The sequence below is a fragment of the Sinocyclocheilus anshuiensis genome, unplaced genomic scaffold, assembly GCF_001515605.1.
Source record: "Sinocyclocheilus anshuiensis isolate Anshui unplaced genomic scaffold, SAMN03320099.WGS_v1.1 scaffold112, whole genome shotgun sequence".
NCBI lineage: Eukaryota > Metazoa > Chordata > Actinopteri > Cypriniformes > Cyprinidae > Sinocyclocheilus > Sinocyclocheilus anshuiensis.
Window position 1 is genome coordinate 1701567 of NW_015557175.1, and position 20384 is coordinate 1721950.

Genomic DNA, 20384 nt, shown 5'->3' on the forward strand with positions numbered 1-20384 from the left:
ATAAATATAATGAAAATGTCCCTGACACTTGCTTAAAATGATGCTATAACATTGCATAAGGGAGTGTGACGAAGTCCAGAAGTCTGGTTGACTATCCTTGTGGGGACTCTCCATAGGCATAATGGTTTTTATACTGTACAAACTGTATTTTCTATCTCTCTACACCAACCCTACACCTAACCCTACCCCTCACAGAAAATGTTGTGCATTTTTTAAATCTCAAAAAAAAAAAAAAATAAAACTCATTCTGTACGATTTATAAGCTTTTGTACCCAAGTCCCCATGAGTCGGTGTGTATTCAGGTTTAAGTCCCCACCAGTGTAGAAAAACATGTACAGACACACTGGTATTCCTATCATTATGGGGACTCATAATGGTTTTTATACTGTACAAACTGTATTTCTATCTATGTATCTATCCCCTAACCCTACACCTAAACCTACCCCTCACACAAAACTTTCTGCTATTTTAGATTTAAAAAAAAAACTTAATTCTGTATGATTTATAAGCTTGTTTCCTCACAGGGACCTAACAAATGTCCCCACACAAGGTCAAAATTGACTGATATTACTATCCTTGTGGGGACATATGGTCCCAATAATGCAGGGAATACCAGGACGCATGCACGCACACACACACACACACACACACACACACACACACATTCTCGTCGCTTCATAACATTACGGTTGAACCACTGATGGCAGATGGACTATTCTGACGATGTCTTTCATACTTTTCTGGACCTTGACAGTATAATTTACTAGGCAGTTAATCGGACAGTCACAAGCCTCCCGGTTTTCATCCAAAAAATCTTAAATTGTGTTCCGAAGACGAACAAAGCTTTTAGGGGTTTGGAACGACATGGGGGTAAGTGATTAATGACAGAATTTTCATTTTGGGGTGGAGTATCCCTTTAATATCCTAAGTACATAAGAAGTTAAAAAGAACTAATTTATATTTATAAACGTGTATCCTGCAGGCAAAATGGCTTATTACTTCAAATTGGAAAAGTATACAAAATATAGGAGTTTCCTGAAAGAAATGGTAACTAAATTTAATGGAAAAAAACAGCTATAAACATATGAGTTTTGATGTAGTTTGGGACCTTTCAAATTGTTCTTAAAATATGCTAGCAGAAGACTAAGGGGCTGTTCACATAAAATACGTTTTTCCATTCCACTGCACTATTTTTCCATTGTTTTTCTTATGCAAACAGACTAGATGGGCATATTTGACCATTGCGCTCACGTATTTCGCAAACTCCAAAATGTCCCCAAAGATTCTCAAACTCCAACTCTTTTCTTCCTCAAAATATAAGATACTGTATCTTTTCCATTGAACTATTAGTTATCATTTATTTAAGCCAATGACTGTTCTAAAAACAAGGTGCTCAAGGTAAAAGAAGTTCAGCTTTAAAAAAAATAGTCTCAAGACTTTGCATCTTCCCCCCATTCCACTGCCCACATCTCACATTTTTAACCTCAAAACATCCTTTCTTTCACATGGAAATGCATGTGTGTGGTTAAAATGTATTAAAAACTATTGAGAACACATTGCAAAATATATCCGCACTTATGTAATCATCTTCTAAGCCGCCCCTTCTCATTCTGTCTTGTAGTTGTTATCTGTGAATTGTTTCATGGCTGTAGGAGAGAGAGCGAAATGATTGTGCTGATGAGGAAAGCCCCTGGTCCGAGTTCCCTAGGTAACCCTGCAGAGAGTGGGCAGAGCGGGGGGCGACTGATGCCTGACTCATTTGGAGGGAATCCTGGAACACGGCGACTGCCCACTCCAGCACACCCCCGCCTTCATCAGCAAACAAACACACACACTGAACCCACACGCCTGCAACACACTGTCCTTCACACACACACACACACACACACACACACACACACACACCATTTGCTGACTAACAGGAAGAGAGCGAGGCACATGGAGAAGGCGTTAAAATTGGGATACTCTTAAGAACACTGATAAATCATCATAGCTTCATTCTTTCTTTTAAAATGACAACAAAGTTATGCTACCACGGCAGTATTAAACAAACATTAAATTAAATATGAAATAAGAATCATTATCCATTTATTAAATGCATGTTATCTTATTGAGAATAATTAATCAATGCACTTTTTTGTCCTCATAATTTTTCATCAGAATGTCATAAGTCAATATTCTAGTAAAACTTCAGACCTCTCTGGCTATGTATGCTGGGATTCTCCAATCATTTAGAGTAGGTTTACGCGGCAATTATGTACTAAAAACACGATATATGTGTGTATACTGTGTATATATATATATATATATATATATATATATATACACACACACACACCCATACACACACATACAGTGGAGATCAAAACTAGAGAACAAATTATGAATACTTGATTTTTTCAGAAATAATGAAAAACACTCTGCTGGTGTGATCTTGGTCCACTCTTCTTCCAGTCTCTTCCACTGTTCAGTAACTGCAGTGGGTTTCTTAGCCATAACTTTGTCTTCAAGGATTTTCCAGAGATTTTCAATCAGGTTTAGATCAGGACTCTGGGCTGGCCATTTTGTTTTCAGCTTCAAGGAACTACTTTACCTGTTTTGCATTGTGATGGGGTCATTGTCTTGCATGAAAATTGCAGGCTGATTAGGAGATGCTTGCAGGGAAGTTGCCGCATGTTGCCACAGGAGGTTCTGATAAACATTTGCATTCACTCCGCAATGTAGCTGTATAAGAGGCCCAACTCCTGCTGCAAAAAACATCCCCCAAACCATAACACTTCCTCCTCCATCTTTCACTGACTTCTTTACGCACTCGGGCTTCAGTCTATCCCCAGCTTGACGACAAACAAACTGTTTCCCAATCCCATCAGACCCAAATAAATTAAATTTGCTCTCATCACTACAGTGAACTTTGGAACAGTTCTCCTCTCTCCACACAACATGCTTCCCCAGCAAAAGTGAGTTTAGCCTTTTGATTCGGTCGCCGTGATTTTGCCAAGTAAGACATGTTCCTGGATCAACATCTTTTGTTGAACCTGGATGAACATTACTGTCCAAAAATATAGACTAAACCCAATCCCTACCCCTAAACCTAACCCTACCCATAATTTATTCCTAAAATCAGTGTGAAATGATAGCTGATTAACAAGGGTGTAGAAGCACCTAACCCTGATCGTAAGCCTAAAACAGATATTTCCCGAAAAGTTATCCCTCAATTCTGATTGGTTAATTGGAACATGTTGTACTTGGTGAAATCACATTCACCCTTTTAATTCTTTCTGCTGATGAGAGGCTTTGTCACTGCAGAGTGCGCTTTCAGTCCGACTTCTCTTAAACGTCGAGACACTGTATGTCGATACAGATCCTTACCCTGTTCAGCGCTGAACTGGTGAGCAATTCCAGCTGCAGTGTTGAACCCATTGCCCATTGAGATTCTCAGCATTATCCTGTCTTCTCGAGCATTTGTCTTTTGTGGACCTTTTTGGGGGACTTGAATGAATTAGTGTCATTGTAAAGCTGCAATGTTCAAGAAATCATAGATCTGGAACAACCAACTTCTCTTGCTGTGGCTGCTATTGGCCTTCATCTGGACGACCTGCTGTCAGAGAGTTTCCGTCACTTTAGAACAGCTCACCATCTTGCAAAGTCAGTGAAACCTGGAAAGTTATAGGCTACCAGTTAAATAGGGTTTGTCAGATAATTAAGGAAATTAGAACGAGGTGCCAGATTAACACCAATAACTGGGAGGTATCTGAAAGTGTTCTCTAATTTTGATCAGTGCTCTTTTTCAAGTATCTCATTTCATTTTTTATACTGTTTTTCAGAAAATATTTAACTCATGAAATATGCTTAAAAAACTGCACTTTTACTCCTGTTAGTATAACTACAAATATGACTAAGCAGTGACCTTGAAATTTAGGAAATTGTAGGTTGTTCTCTAATTTTGATCTCCACTGAATATATATATATATATATATATATTAATTATTATTATTATTATTAACACGGATCCATGAAAATTACTAAACGTGGTATTACAAACGCATTCTTCTACAGAGAGTTGAATACAAACACTCAGGATGGCAAAAGCATGCATGCACTTGATGTCACCGTTTTCACTAATTTGTGTTTTTGTAATTTACATGGAGATGATAATGGTATTGCTTTCAAAAACTTGCACTTTGAAATTTTTACAAAATGTAAATTTTCAGGCCCCAAAAATGCCTATGATGAGTAAACAATCATCCAAAAAGCATAAAGGTTTTCCATTTTTAATTAACATGGTGTAAACTCCCCCGTAGTCTGCTTAAACCTGCCCCTTTCTTATAATCAACTGAAAGCACTTGTTCACATCTTCATCCATCCAATCAACAACCGGTGGATTGAACCAAGACCCTGTCCTACATTGGGCTTGTCCCAGTAACCACACTTGTGGTCTTTGCATTTGAGCACTTGTCTACTTGCATGTCATATTTCCTGTATTTGGCCGAAGTGTTCAAGTGGCCTGCAAGTAGGGTTGCAAAAAGATGGAAAATTTCCAGTAAATTTCGGAGAAATTCCAGAAATTTTGGAAACTTTCCAGGATTTTTTGGAATATTCCAGGGATTTTTGAAAAGTTTCCGGAAATTTACCGGAAAGAGAAGAGATTTCACTGATGGAACTGAAGCTGAATTGTGTGTGACAATTACATTACCATATATGATGTGCATAAGACTGAAGAAAATAATCAGCAAAAATGTAACAAGTACTTTTCCAGTCAAAATTAAATTGGAAGAAATTGGAAGGAGTAAAATGATTTTTTTTCCCTTCAGAAATATAATCAAGTATCGGTTTACAAAATACTTAAGTACAGTAATCAAGTAAAATTACTCATCATTATAATTACTTAGTATTTAACACCGCTGCCTGATGGGACACACTATATAGTGTTATAAAAATACAAGTAAAGTTTTTACATAGCTTTATTTACACATTTTTATTTTACTACGTTATAATACTTTGCACTTTAAAATAAACTACTAAATGTCTGGTCATCAGTACCTGTGTAACAGACGACACAATTTAATTGTGTAACACTACATTTACTACGAAATTATATGTAACATCTGATTAATTTAACTTACACGGTCTCGGTCTTGAACAGGAGCACTTCACAAAAATGAACCGAAACTCAGCGAATACTTGCTTCACAGACATGATAAATACATCTATAGAAAGCTTTAAATTGCTACTTTAAAATGAAATGATTCTAATCGAAAACAAAAGCTATTTCATTATGTAATCCGTAAAGATGCAATTCTCTCTAATGGCACGTCCAGTGAGGAGATGGCGAGTCTGGATTGTCAACTTCATCTCAGACTATAATTCAAATATCTTCTTACCATTTCCCCCAGACACATTCATGGTAATTTTGCCGGGGCTTTGCTGCAAGCTTTAGCCTAATGTATGCGCTTGAACACAGAATAGGCTAGCCTAAATATTAAAGGTTCATTATGGTTTAGAATTTAAGTAATTAATCTCTGGTCAGGGGCAGCCCTAGTTTAAAGCCAGTCCTCCTTTTTTTTCTATAACTCTTCCTGCGCTGAAGGCACGCTCGCTGCTGCTGCTGGCGGGGTCACTAAACACCATCCGAGCCGGTCTTGACAGTAGCATGGTCTCGTGTTGTTTCCACCAGCGTGGTAAATTTTTTTAATCACCATAATTGATAGATGTCTAAGATAAAAAAAAATAAAAAATAAGGAGAAGCCTAAAACAGGCCCAATGCCCGCCCGCGTCTGAGCTATGACTTGAAAATTGTCCCGAAGCCCATAGGTGCGTAAATAAGTCAGGGCCCGTTGCATGGGCTCGGGCTGAAATGCAGTGCTCTAGATGTCAGAGACACAGCTGTCTGAGTAACAACACACTGAATGGAGTGGATGAGCTGTGGATTCTTCTCCCTCATAATAAACACTGTACACTGTAATTTATACATTTTAAAAACGTTGTACATTCTGTAAATCACATTATCTTATTTGTCATAAAGAATGAAGAGTATCTATCATCCAGCAGTTTTAATTTTGACTGCCAACTCTACACTGTTTAAGTGAACAGTATAAATACTTTATGTAATAAACATTATACATTAATATGTAATAGAGCACAATTTGAGATGCATAATGCTTTATTAGATAAATCACAAATCATAGAGGTAATGTAGGCTATATATTCAGTGTGGTTCTCTCTCCATAATTGTAAATATAACAGTGGGCAGTGCTATACACACATAGTAAAGTTGAGGAAATGTAATTTCTTGAGCCACTTTAGTTCTTTGTGTGGGGGAGGATGAGGTTGAAAAGAGAAAAAAAAATGGATATTTGGTGGTTAGGTCCAGCCAATTATAAATTAATAGCAATTAAATCCCTATTAAAAGCTATTATGAGGACTCAACAGGCATGTAATAATCCTTAATTAGCTCAAGGTCACTTAATGTCTTAAGGAGCTTCAAAGGACATTAAGAACGAACTCTGTGGGAGGTTTTGGGGGCTGTGTTCGGCAGTAACCTCTCTTTATTCATGAACTTTAGGATGAATGACCTGGAAAAGTGTCAAAATGGCACAATAAATACATTAATTAGATATTAAACGAACTATAAGGATTTCGACAAAATGTAGCAGAAAGTTCCAGAAAAATTAGCATTTCTAATACTAACATGTGAATTCAAGTGGCGTTAGGAGCAATACAGTACTGTATATCCAGAACTTCAAATGACATTAGGATATCACACTTCAACAAGACTCCTACTGTATAACAGCGCACAGTCTTTTAAAATGCACCAATCTAGACTAAATTGGATGGACTCTGGGTTTTACACGCAATGTCTCTCTCTGTAAAGAGGCAGTACTCAGTGAATCACTGCAGTGGCTGTTTAATTCTTGTATTATAATTGAGATAGAAGCAGCTCAGAGGTTATAGAAACTGCTGGGGAACCAGGAGCACTTCACGGAGAGGTTAACGAACCCCGCAGCCCTCTGGGAGATGGAGTATGCTGTTAATTTGACGAACGTGGGAAATTAATGCTTTTATGCTTTTATTGACGGTGACCAGAAAACGGCCTTTGCGGGAATGAAAGGTTTTTAGTCTTGCAGCCGCTCGGCTCACTGCGGCAAAACAATGCAGCTGAATGCATTTGTTGGAAGAAAACTAAGTACATAATTGTTTTGACGGTAATTACAGGGGCAAAATGTTTCTTCATTAATTCCCCCTTTTTTCATGGAAATAGTACAATGAAAACATACAGAAGTGTGAGTGCCACACTATATTACATGTTTTATGCAATGAATGAAAAAGTTACCTGCACATTTTATCGAGGGGGTCTACACTGTTCCATCACGACAGAAGTGAGAACTTTGACAGACTCTATCAAATTAAAACCATCTAACTTTTGCTACAAAATATATTAAAAAGAGCTGTATATAATTCAATAATATATACAGCATATATATAATTCAAAGTTTCATATATATATATATATATACAGTATATATATATATATTTTTTTTTTTAAGTGAAAGCCTTAAAGGTACAGTAGCAAAAATACAAAATATATATATTTAATTATATGTAAAATAATTAGAAAATTATATATACAGCCCTTTTTAAATATATTTACATTTGTATTAACATTTTTGCTACTGTACAATATCTCTACAAAAAAGTATACAAACTTTTTAATAATATATAATTATTAATGTGATAGGATTAAATTATAATAATGATCACTTTTTTAAAGATAGGCATTAAAGGTACAGTAGCAAAAATACTAAATGCAAATAAATATAAATATAAAAATGTTTTAAAAGTATTTTTTTTTAAATATACAGTCCTTAAATTTGTATTTAGTATTTTTGCTACTGTACCTAATTTCCAGAAAAATATTTGTACATACTTTAAATATTATATAAATGTAATAGGATTTATTTAGTTAAAACAATTCTCTTTTTTTGTAGATATAAGTATTAAAGATACGGTAGCAAAAGTACTAAATATAAATATATTCAAAAGTAGTTAATAAATCTATCTGTACGCACAGATATTTTTGTAGAGATAAGACACAAAAGCAAAAGTACAGTTGCAAAAATTCTAAATACAAATGTAAATATATTTAAAAGGGATATATACTGTACCTGACCTTTTAATAATATATAATAATAATATATAGGCTTATTATTGATGTAATTGGATATATTTAATATTAAAGGAAAAATTCTAAGTGTACAAAGAAATGATGAATAATTACAAACTGCAAAATTATTATAATTTTTTTTACATTTTCTGAAAGTTCTTGGCCATGCAAAATTCGCTGTCACGATGCAGTTGCCAGCGGGTGTTGCTGTGTGGTGCCTAAGGTGTTATGAGTGCTTTTAATGTGTTGCTATGTGCTTGTTAGGGTGTTCGGGGTGATTATATGGTGGATGGTTATTAGTCCGTTTTCAAAAAAATCACAAGTCTAATCACTTAGAAAAGATCCCGAACATCTTTCCCCAACAAGCCATTATTCATTTCCACAGCACAAATGATGCAAGTCATGCACCAAAATTGAACTTTGTTATTTCAGATTTCTGTCCAAAAGAACTGCACTTGTAACAGGCAAAAAAAAAATTTGACCATCTAACAATATGCATAACAGCAGCACAGCGTTAACAATCTGACCGTGATGGCTGCTTGCTTTCTGTTTATCACTGTAAAAACAGTCTTTTTCTCTGTACATGAAGTGAATCTCCCGGGGACGTGCAGCGCTAGCGTTCGAGCTGCATAACGCCTCTCTTAACCTTTGCCTTCCTGTGTTATTCTTACCTGAGAGCGCTGCTGCATCTGCAGCAAACGAATAACATTTTTTTTTAAACGAGTAACATCCTCATCATTTAGAGCTGCGAGCTGTTTATGTTTCTTGACTGTCGGACAGGCAGGGGAGCAGGGGAGAGAGAGAGGCAGGGGCTGCAGGGGAGGAAGCAAAGAGAAGAGGAGGGGGAAGAGAAAGAGGGGAGCGATTTAATCCCCCCCAAAGGAACTCCCCTTTGAACCCCATATCGTGAACTCGCAGGCAAAACTCGTCGCCATGGGCAACACCACACACAATGTGCTGTCTTTTTAATTTCATCAGCTGTGAGAAATCTATACCGAAGCGGCAATGTAGAGGAAGAGGGGGAGAGAGAGAGACAGAGATAAAAAAAACCCCACAATGCAACAGGCGAAAATAAAAGCTAGTTGCTTGACTAATTGTTGCAGTTCAGAATGAGACAGTGAGAAAGGGGTCTATAGGTCATGATGGTCAGTGGTCTGCAGTTGTGTAGGAAATGCTTAATAGCATCATTCAAAATCACGCCAAAAAAACATCTTTCATAGATCGATAATTACTCTTAAAAATAAAGGCTTTTAATGACACCTATGGTTTCATGAAGAACCTTTAACATCCACACTCTTAAAAATAAAGGTTCTTCATTGACATTGATGGTTCCATGAAGAACCTTTGGAAGAGAAAGAGGGGAGCGATTTAATCCCCCCCAAAGGAACTCCCCTTTGAACCCCATATCGTGAACTCGCAGGCAAAACTCGTCGCCATGGGCAACACCACACACAATGTGCTGTCTTTTTAATTTCATCAGCTGTGAGAAATCTATACCGAAGCGGCAATGTAGAGGAAGAGGGGGAGAGAGAGAGACAGAGATAAAAAAAACCCCACAATGCAACAGGCGAAAATAAAAGCTAGTTGCTTGACTAATTGTTGCAGTTCAGAATGAGACAGTGAGAAAGGGGTCTATAGGTCATGATGGTCAGTGGTCTGCAGTTGTGTAGGAAATGCTTAATAGCATCATTCAAAATCACGCCAAAAAAACATCTTTCATAGATCGATAATTACTCTTAAAAATAAAGGCTTTTAATGACACCTATGGTTTCATGAAGAACCTTTAACATCCACACTCTTAAAAATAAAGGTTCTTCATTGACATTGATGGTTCCATGAAGAACCTTTGACATCCATGGAAACTCTTCTTCATTGCACATTTTGGAAAAAGGTTCATTAGATGATTCAAATGTTTTTCAGACTGTACTTCACACAGTAAAAAAGTGGCTCTTTTAAGAACTGTTCACTAAATGGTTCTTTGGGGGACCCAGAATGGTTCTTCTATGACATCACTGTGAAAGACACTCTTTTGGAATTCTTTTATTTTTACAGTTTTTCTCAATTGCTTTGGCTCAATTCTCGAATGAAACTTTTTTTTCCCGAAACAATAAGTTCAGATCTCTGAACAATTAGCTTCTTGTTCACATCAGATTGGAATTTCTTATTGATTTGAGCAAATTGCAAATGCTTTGGCACATGTGTGCAAACAGTAAGTACAATTGTCTGCAGTTTGCACAACAACTAATTGCATATGGCTTGTTGATCAAAACTGATGAGCCGATTCTCACTTAAACTGTCAAACTCTTCACAACTTCTCAATCATTTGTCATCGTGTAAGCCATCACATTCAAAACGATCCATTCAATTATGAAAAATTGATATACACGCATGTATATTCCATAAATATCTGACATGAAAGGAAAAATTGAAATCGCATCATATGACCCCTTTAAATGTCCTGCACACTAAGAAAAATATTTTACACTCTTAAAAATAAAGGTTCCAAAACAACGGGAATCATATTCGGTTCCCCAACAAACCTTTCAGGGAATAGTTCTACAAAGAACCATTTTTGAACATTTCAATAACCCCAAGAACCTTTTTCCACTTTAAAGATCTTTTTTTTGCATTGGAAAGGTTCCATGGATGTTAAAGGTTCTTCATGGAACTACTGATGTCAGTAAATAACTTTTAATTTAAGAGTGCATTTCAAAATCTAAAGAAACTTTTTCCACTATTTACAAGTTCCATGGATGTTGAAGGTTCTTCAGGGAGCCATAGATGCCAGTAAAGCACCTTTATTGAGTGCCGCACTCTTAAAAATAAAGGTTCTTTATTGGCATTGATGGTTCCATGAAGAACCTTTAACATCCATTGAACATTCCAATGCAAAAAAAAAAGGTTCTTTAAAGTGGAAAAAGGGTCTTCAGGTTATTCAAATGATCCTCATACTAAGAAAAAAAACCTTATTTTAAGAATTGTTGACTGAAAGGTTCTTTGGGAACCAAAAATGGTTCTTCTATTGCATTGGTGTGGAAAAAAAATGAATCCTTGAAACCTTTATTTCTAAGAGTGTAAGATATTAAATTGATCTCATTTGGGTTTTTCTTTTGTATCAGACGCTGTACTGAAGGCAGCATTGTGCAAATGAAGATGCATGGTAGCTACATTCACACATGTACTCAGTTATCCACAATAAAATGCAAGTGTTTGGTATTTTGGTTCAAGCATGATTCATAAGGCCATGTTATGTCTGAATTCAGTGTCCATTGTTCAAACATGAGAGCCCTTCTGATTCCTTTGAAACTTATACAATTTCTTATTGTCTGACTTTTCATACTTTTTAGCGTCAGCATAAACAAGAGCAATGAACTCTGAATTGAACGGCCTGCAGTTCAGATCTGAGTTGAGGTTTCATCTGCCCAAAAAGTGTTGAGCTAGGAGTGATTCTTATTTGTGCAGAAATAAAAAAGGCAAACATAACATACAAGTTGGCTGAATTTTAAAAAGGTGTAGTTCTGAAACAAAGATATCTGAATCAGCAAGCATCGCTCTCTTCTTTCATGCCATAGGTCAAGTGTACTTCCTTTACCTATATGCGAGGTAGGCAGCAAGTTTCAACCCACACCCGCTCCATATTACAATGACAGGAAATAAGGCTGCATGGGTATTAATGCAGGTTTCCTGGTTCACTGTGATTCCTATTCATAAGCTTTTTCTATTTAATTGGGAATATTTAATCTATAATGTCCATATTGTTTGAGTGCAATGTTTCCAACTCATCTTTTTTAATTAAAATGTTTCTTGCATCTTATTCACAATACGGCACCTTTTTATTTTTTTTGGACCACTGATATCATTTGGACAGAGGAGTCAATATCTGAGTCATTCGGATGTAAATATTAATCTAAAAAAAAATCTAAATTTTTACCCAGTCTATTTATTCTGTAGAATGGTATATTGTGGTAATGAATATGCATAGTATTGTTACCGTGGACTCTTCAAAATACTGTGAATAATTGTAGATACATAATTCAAATTGTTTAGATTTTTAAAATACACATTAGCTTCTTTTCCATCAACTGGTTAAAATTTAAATCGCTCAGTGTATGCTGTGTGAAAATTCACTTCACTCACTGACAGTAGGTGGCGCTTATGAAAAAAGATGAAAACATTTAATGTAGAAGATTTTTCACTCTAAAAATTGCTGGTAAATTTCACAAATGATCACAAAGAAAGCAGAAAAAATAATGAATTAAAAATGAAATTTAAATGTAGAAAAACGGAAACTTGTAAAAATCTAGTTCAATAATCTTTGTTTTATTTACAACTTTGAAAAATAATTTGTTTAGTGTGCAGTTACATGCTGTATACAGTGCAAATTTCTTTTCCTAACACCAGCTTGTCATGGAGAAGAAAGGAAATCAAACAGTATTTAAATGTGTTAATAAATAAATATTGTTTTGTTATATTTTCACATTTATCTTTATATTTTCATGGACTAAAACATGCCAGTCCAAAAAAGATAGCTAGATATTTGTTGAAAATGTTCAGTTTCTTTATTATTTCTTTATCATTGTTCTTTATAGTTGTGTTCTTGTGCACTTACATTTGTTTGAAACATTTGTTTACTCAATACATTTTTTTTATGGTGTATTGTTTTATTGTCTGTTCAAGTTTCTTTTTATTATTTTGAAAAAAAGGGGAAGAGGAAAACGTATCTTCTTATAACTTTAACCTTGCAACCTGTTTCCATAATGTAACCCTGTACCATGAAAATACTGTAAATGTTTCAGCACAAATTGTGATATGAAAATTTGCTGCCATCACAATCCCTATTAATATCCTAATTGTTTCTCCAAGATTACAAATGGAGAGTTTCATGAAAACGTTTTCTTGAAGGAAGATCTACTGTTTCTCCTGAGAAAAATACCTCAGCAAACCCTCTGGAGTTTCAGAAGGGATCTCAACAATGTCTCAGACTATGCTCAGTACAAATGCTGTCAGTACGAAAGCAAAAGGTAAGCCTGCTGCTGCATTAACACTGTATTACGTGAGCAGTGTGAAACAGCTGAGATGAATACTTCACAGAAGTCCTTTAAGTGTCCTGAACCAAGAAAGAGCAACCGCTAAACATTTTATTCCACTCATGACCTCTCAGTAATGATTATATACTTCTCTAGTTTTGTCCCTTACATCCAGGGGAAGTCTCTTCTCTCTACTACAGTTTGTGTGTGTGTGTGTGTGCGTGTGTGTGTGTGTGTGTGTGAGAGAGAGAGAGAGAGAGAGAGAGAGAGAGACAAAAAGGACAGCCTGTGAGGGGGTTACATTGTCTGCAGCGACGTCTCGGAAATCTACTCAAGGGTAGAACGGGATTTGGAGCACAATGGTTGTGGGTGTAAAGAAAGAGGGCAAATCTTACAAAGACGAGGTGTCTTAATGTGTGAAGCTACAGCCCTGGTGTGGATGAGCTTCAGTCAGCTTGTCTGCGCTGTCTGGATTGCTGAGAGGTTTTTCCCTATCTCTGGCTGTTTTCATGGAGAGGATGTTCATTGTGGATAATGCTGTGATCAAGGGAAGAGGACTCTCAAATGCTGAGGAGATAATAGGCATTAGGCATTTAAACAGAATGGCACTTCCTATCGGCTCTTGTTATAAATGACTTGAGAAGCCATTTTGAAAGTTCTATTGCATCCTAAAAAAAACCCCCCTCAAAATGATAAACAAATTCAGAATAAAAATCTCTCATTCTCACGAGCTGAAAGCTCTACAAAAATATAACACTATTGAAGGTATTCACAGATCAGACACAGGCGGCTGATTTGGCCCGCTGACCTGTTTTTTTTTTTAGTTATTATTATTAATATTTTATATTTATGCCTTCTCAATGTACCAAAGTGATCATTTCTGATTTTTTCATTCAATAATAAGTTGATAATAAATCATAAATCGGTTAGTCTTGACTGGCAACGCTGCACTATACGAATCAGCTCACGTGTGATCCACGCTTCCGTCAAACGGTTCCGAACAGAACCAATGCACGGGACTTGATGAAAGAGAGGAAGCGGCCAGAAGAAGCAGTGAAATGTAGCAACATCACTGACCTGTTCAGGGCTTCGAGTGCAGGTCAGTTTCATCTTTAAATACGCTAGATAGTTTTGTCTTTATTAACCTAGTTGAGTATTAAACTGCTAGTATCTGTAGCACCCCATTATTATCATCATTCAGAAGAATGCTGTGCTAAAGGACATCAATATCAATTGTAAAGTTACATAAAAAAATTTAGCAGAGACAGATATTCACATGGATTTATTGTACAGGGAGCTAGAGCAGACAGCAACAAAAAAATAATATGAGTCAAAGCCTATAATTCAATAGTGTGTTCAGTATTAGAAATTTTCAACAAATATATTGTACTAATTTTGACATTTAGGCACTTTTTCAGCATCATTACTCCAGTCTTCAGTGTCACATGATCCTTCAGAAATCATTCTAATATGCTGATTTGTAAGGTACAGATTGTAAGAAGCTGCATTTTTGCTTTTTAAAAAGCAAGACACTGCTTAACATATATACAACTGCAGAGCCATAGCTGATTAATGGAAAAAGGTATGGTCTTGAGATGTGTTTTTAAAAAAGTAATGATTATGCATAAGAGGCTGAAAAAGCAGCAAGACAGTAATGGAAGTTTACTTCCTAGAGATTGCTTCATTATTGGTAAATGATAGAATGCATTTGCAGATTTGGTTTCAGTGGATTGTAGATACAGATCCACTTCATCTTTATGTTTTCATTGTTCTAAAATTTCCATTACTGTTTACATGAAAAACCATTTCAACTGATTCAAAGTGTGAGTAAACACACCAATCCAGTGTGGTATACCAACCGTTTAGCTTCCTTGTCATGCATAAAGTAATCACATCACAACCGAATCACCACCTCTGCATTATTTTCTAATAATTCAACAACCCCTCACCTCAAGACAGGCCCGGACTGGCCATCGGGGGCTTTTTTTAGCTATTATTATTATTATTATTATTATTATTATTATTTTATATGTATGCCTTCTCAATTTATCAAAGTGATTATTTCCGATTTTTTTCATTCGATAATAAATCGATAATAAATCATAAATCGGTTAGTCTTGACTGGCAGCACTGCGCTACACGAATCGGCTCACGTCTGTTCCGCACTTCCGTCAAACGATTCCGAACAGAACCGATGCGCGGGACTCGATGAAAGAGAGAAAGCGGACAGAAGAAGCAGTGAAATGTAGCAACATCACTGACCTGTTCAGGGCTTCAAGTGCAGGTCAGTTTCATCTGTAAATATGCTAGAAATTATTGTCTTTATTAACGTAATTTAGTATTAAACTGCTAGCATCTGTTAGGCTAGTAGCACCCCATTATTAAGACTTCCCCCTAATGGTTAGAGAGTCGGACTCGTAACCCAAAGGTTGCATGTTCGAGTCTCGTACCGGCAGGGATCGTAGGTGGGGGGAGTGAATGTACAGCGCTCTCTTCCACCTTCAATACATTTAGCAGAGACAGATATTCACTTGGATTTATTGTACAGGGAGGGAGGGAGGGAGCTAGTGCAACACAAAAATAATATGAGTAACAGGCTCACAGCCTAATAATTCAATAGTGTAGGCCTATTAGACTTTTTCAACAAATATATTGTACTAATTTTGACATTTAGGCACTTTAGAAATTGTGTTTTAATACACTACTAGTCAAAAGGTTTTGATCAGTAAGATTTTTAAAGGGGTCATATGATGCGATTTCAATTTTTCCTTTCTCTTTGGAGTGTTACAAGCTCTTGGTGCATAAAGACTAGTGCAACACAAAAATAATATGAGTAACAGGCTCACAGCCTAATAATTCAATAGTGTAGGCCTATTAGACTTTTTCAACAAATATATTGTACTAATTTTGACATTTAGGCACTTTAGAAATTGTGTTTTAATACACTACTAGTCAAAAGGTTTTGATCAGTAAGATGTTTAATGTTTTTAAAGAAGTCTCTTCTGCTCACCAAGCCTTCATTTATTTGATCCAAAATACAGCAAAAACAGTAATATTGTGAAATATTTTTTATTAAAATGTAATTTATTCCAAACATCATTACTCCAGTCTTCAGTGTCACATGATCCTTCAGATATCATTGTAATATTCTGATTTGCTGCTCAAAAAAACATTTATTATTATTATTATGTTGAAAACAGATTAGATTTTTTTTGTCAGGTTTCTTGATGAATATAAAGTTCAGAAGAACAGCATTTCTATTCATCTGAAAAATAAATACCCCACCCCCCTCTGGGAAAGGGAAGTGAAGGTGCAGTGCAAGAGAGAACCTTTAATTATTTTCCACGGCCCCAGACTAAGTATTTAGACCTTTTTTATGTGATGGCCATACAAATAATAGGGTTGTCTGGTTTCAGAAATTGTTGTGGATGTATAGGCTATATACAGGAAATAAGGGGCCAAAATTGCACCTTTTGGGGTACAACAGCTTGTCACTGGAACAGGACCCTTAAAAGGACATATTTGTTCCTTTTTTACCCCTAATAGGTAGGCCTACAAATTAGTACCTTAAGGGTACAAATTACTACTCGGTGTACTGTTAGGTGTCAAGCTGTTGTACCCCAAAAGGTACAATTTTGGCCCTTTTTTTTCTGTGTGGCCTGGATGAGTGTGAGATTTCCCAGCCTGAAATTGCATCCCAGTCCGGCCCTGGCTCTCTGTGTAGGCTTTTTTTTCAATCTTTTAAAATATGGATTTTATACTTGTATGCATTACTGTATATATTTGTCCAAAAAGTATTGGAAATTAGGAAAACAATAAGACAAATGTTGCTTAAGTACTCACCAAGACTGCATTTATTTGATCAAAAACAGTAATATGTATTACAACTGCATATTATCTTTTTATCTTTTCTATTGTATTGTATTTTAAAATGTAATTAATTCCTGTGATATTCACTGATGAATAGAAAGTCATAAAGAACAGCATGTATTTGAAAAAAATAAATCTTTTGTAACATTAATGCCGTTACTTTCACTTTTGATCGATTTAATGCATCTTTGCTGCAAGAAAAGTATTTGCTATTTGCTATCTATTTCATGCAAAATTGTTAACCGTGTTATGGAGTATGGAGTGCCACACCTGCAAATGGCCGGTGATATTTACCAGCCATCAACATTTTTTACTGACCATGATACTGTATGCGCAATATTTTATTAAAAACAGGCAGAACAAATAGGGAAAAGCACATCTAATTGCAATTTTTATTACTACTACTACTACTACTACTATTATTTCATCAAATTATAAAATCAAAAAGATCAATAAAGACATATCTATAATATAGTATTCCATAATTGTAATTTTAAATAATAATAATTATTATTATAACAACAATACAATTATAATATTTATGTTTTTTTTTTTTTTTGGCTCTCAAACATATTTTATTTTGGTGGCAAACTGCAGGGAAACTTCTCTTTTGAAGATTTATAAACACTTCTCACTACAAACTTCGGAAAATGTTCCGACAAATGTTCAAACTTCGGAAAATGTTCACTTCACTCTGAAACGGGCCGCACATCAGTTTACAAATTTATATAATTACAAGTCTTTGCAACTTGATAATCTCATAACCCATACTCAGGCACAGTTAGAATTAATTAAGTAAACAAACGTTTTCAATGCTGTTTCATATACACACCAACGCTGATTTTTTTTAGGCCCTTGCATGCTTTAAAGTATTGAAGTGTGCAAATTGTTCTTAGAATCATTGGTAGTTACTTTGTCAATCCATTTCATTTTGTATGTGAATGTTCCAGTCCAGGTTTTGTGTGCACCATTATATATATTCCAGCTCTACTAAAAAAAACTGATCAAACCTTTTCACCCCAAATGCAAGAAACACCCTTCCTAAAATATAAATGCAGCTGCACTGTATGCATAAAAGCATGAGAAAAAGCATGATATTATGCTATATTCAAAACACAATATCTACCAAAGCAGTTTAGAGAGCCTACTGACTTAAAAATCCCACGGAGCAAGATAACACTGATTTCTGTATCCATACCATATTTGCATTCTAATCTTTTAGCACACATGCTGTAAGTCAGAGTGAGAAGAGATCAGGCTGGATGATCTGCATCTCTGTGAGTCTGACTCGTGAGGGGGGAGCCGTGCTACCAAAAGTCCTTTCCTGTGTGGCACCTCGGTTAGCACACAGTCGCAACAGAGGCTTTTGGTTGAGAGGAAAGTGGTTGTTATAGCAATAACAGAAGGTTGGAAGGGTAAGCGAGGCGAGTGAATGGTGAGCGTGGATGGAAGACGGAGAGGAGGATTGTTACATAAGACACAAACAGAGAGTCAGCAAGCGATATCATAGAAACCAAAGCAGCCCACATGACAACAAGGGCAAGCAACGTGTGCTAACAATGACAAGATCACAGCCTCCCCAAACGCCTTCCACTTCCACACACATGAATACACGGCCGCAAACAGTGTCCTCTCGTTTATATGCAGAGAATCATGCGGAAGAAATGGCCTCAAAAAGTCTTCAGATAAAATCAATTCAACTTAAAAAGAGACCAAATATACTGGAAGAACTAAAACTGAATGGAAACGAGAAAAAGAATGGAAACTAATTGACGAACTAGAATTCTGACAGAATTACTTATAATGTAATTATAAACTAATAAAATAAATGTGGTTATGGGGTTTCTATGCAGTTGTTGATGTATAAAGTGCACAAGATGCCATTATGCTTCAATTATCAGAACTATGGTTGAGAAGATATATTATTGAAATAATTAAAATGAAATTAACTATCATTCATTTTTATGTTAAACAGTCACGGATACTGGTATGTCATACTATAATAATTCAAATATATATTAATATTTATTTTTAAATAATATACATTATAAATTCACATAGATGTACGGAAATGATATTCATAACTGCAAAAAATAAGTAAAACTTATTAGTCACACATATTATACTTACATACTGTTCATCACATAAATTATGAACATGAGCCGCTAATGTTTGACAACCAGACAGTCAAAACTTTGCCTTAATATTGAACAATATATACATTATCTTATCATTCAAACTTCTGTGTGAAAACTTCTTTCTTTAAAAATTAGCTATGATATTTTGTTATGCAATATAATAAACGTTATATATTTTAATTGTGTCTCTAGAGTATGAATTTAAAACCTTCATATAGCCAATGAAGCGCCGACTGACAGACACAGGGATGCTGTAATTGCTGGTGAAGGCCTGTGCACGCTTGACCTCGGTGCGTGTGAGTGAGTAGGTGTGCATATGGAAGGAGTGGCGGGTTACTGACCTCCATTCAGCAGCTTTCTGATTCTGACTGACCCCCTCCAGCAGCAGCTCCAGATGGCCTCACATGTTAAAGACCTATTGTCAGCGCTGCTTGCACTATCCAATAGGGACACCGCATAAATAGAGACATCTGAGTGCAAACCTATGGGGGAGCCAACAATCCAATGCTAGCCTCACTATATAAAACAAACTGCAAACTGTTTGAGCTCTGAATTAAAAACTGAGTTTATATTTATTCATTTCATTTTATTGTGATACATTGTTAAGTTATGTAAAAAAAGGTTAAAAGGTTCTGAATTAAATATTGAGTTTTATTTATTTATTTTTGTGATATATTGTAATGTATGTAAGAAATTAAACTGATAAAAGGTTAAAAAGTTTGAGTACTGAATTAAAGATCGACTTTTATTTTGTTTTTGTAATATGTTGTAATTTACATGAGAAAGAAAAAAAAGTAAAAAGTTTGAGCTCTGAAATATTTTATTATTTATTTTTCTTATGCATCCATCCGTCTATCTGTCTGTCTGTCTGTCTCTGTCCAACCGTCCGTCTATCTCTTTGTGATTTTATTTTGTGATATATTGTAATGTATGTAAAAAAAGGTTAAAAACTGAGATCTGAAATAAAACGGACTATTTTTTATTTTATTTTATACAAATTTATACAAATTTTATACAAAAATGTGGGTTCTTGTTATCCAGTTCATAATCTACAAGATGCCTTTACCTGCACACTTTCTGATCAGCTTAATTGAGAATGTGAGATCTATCTATCTGTCTATCTATCTATCTATCTATCTATCTATCTATCTATCTATCTATCTATCTATCTATCTATCTATCTATCTA

The 20384-nt window shown here is 35.5% G+C and overlaps 1 protein-coding gene across 1 annotated transcript in view; it reads right to left on the reverse strand.

Annotated features, from left to right (window-relative positions):
• Positions 1–20384, reverse strand: part of LOC107678374 (phosphatidylethanolamine-binding protein 4-like) — an 85398-nt gene that overhangs the window by 36191 nt on the left and 28823 nt on the right. Inside the window, exon 3 of the mRNA XM_016473612.1 lies at positions 12908–12926. Coding sequence (XP_016329098.1) covers positions 12908–12926 — 19 coding nt within the window. The remainder of the gene's footprint in view (positions 1–12907; positions 12927–20384) is intronic.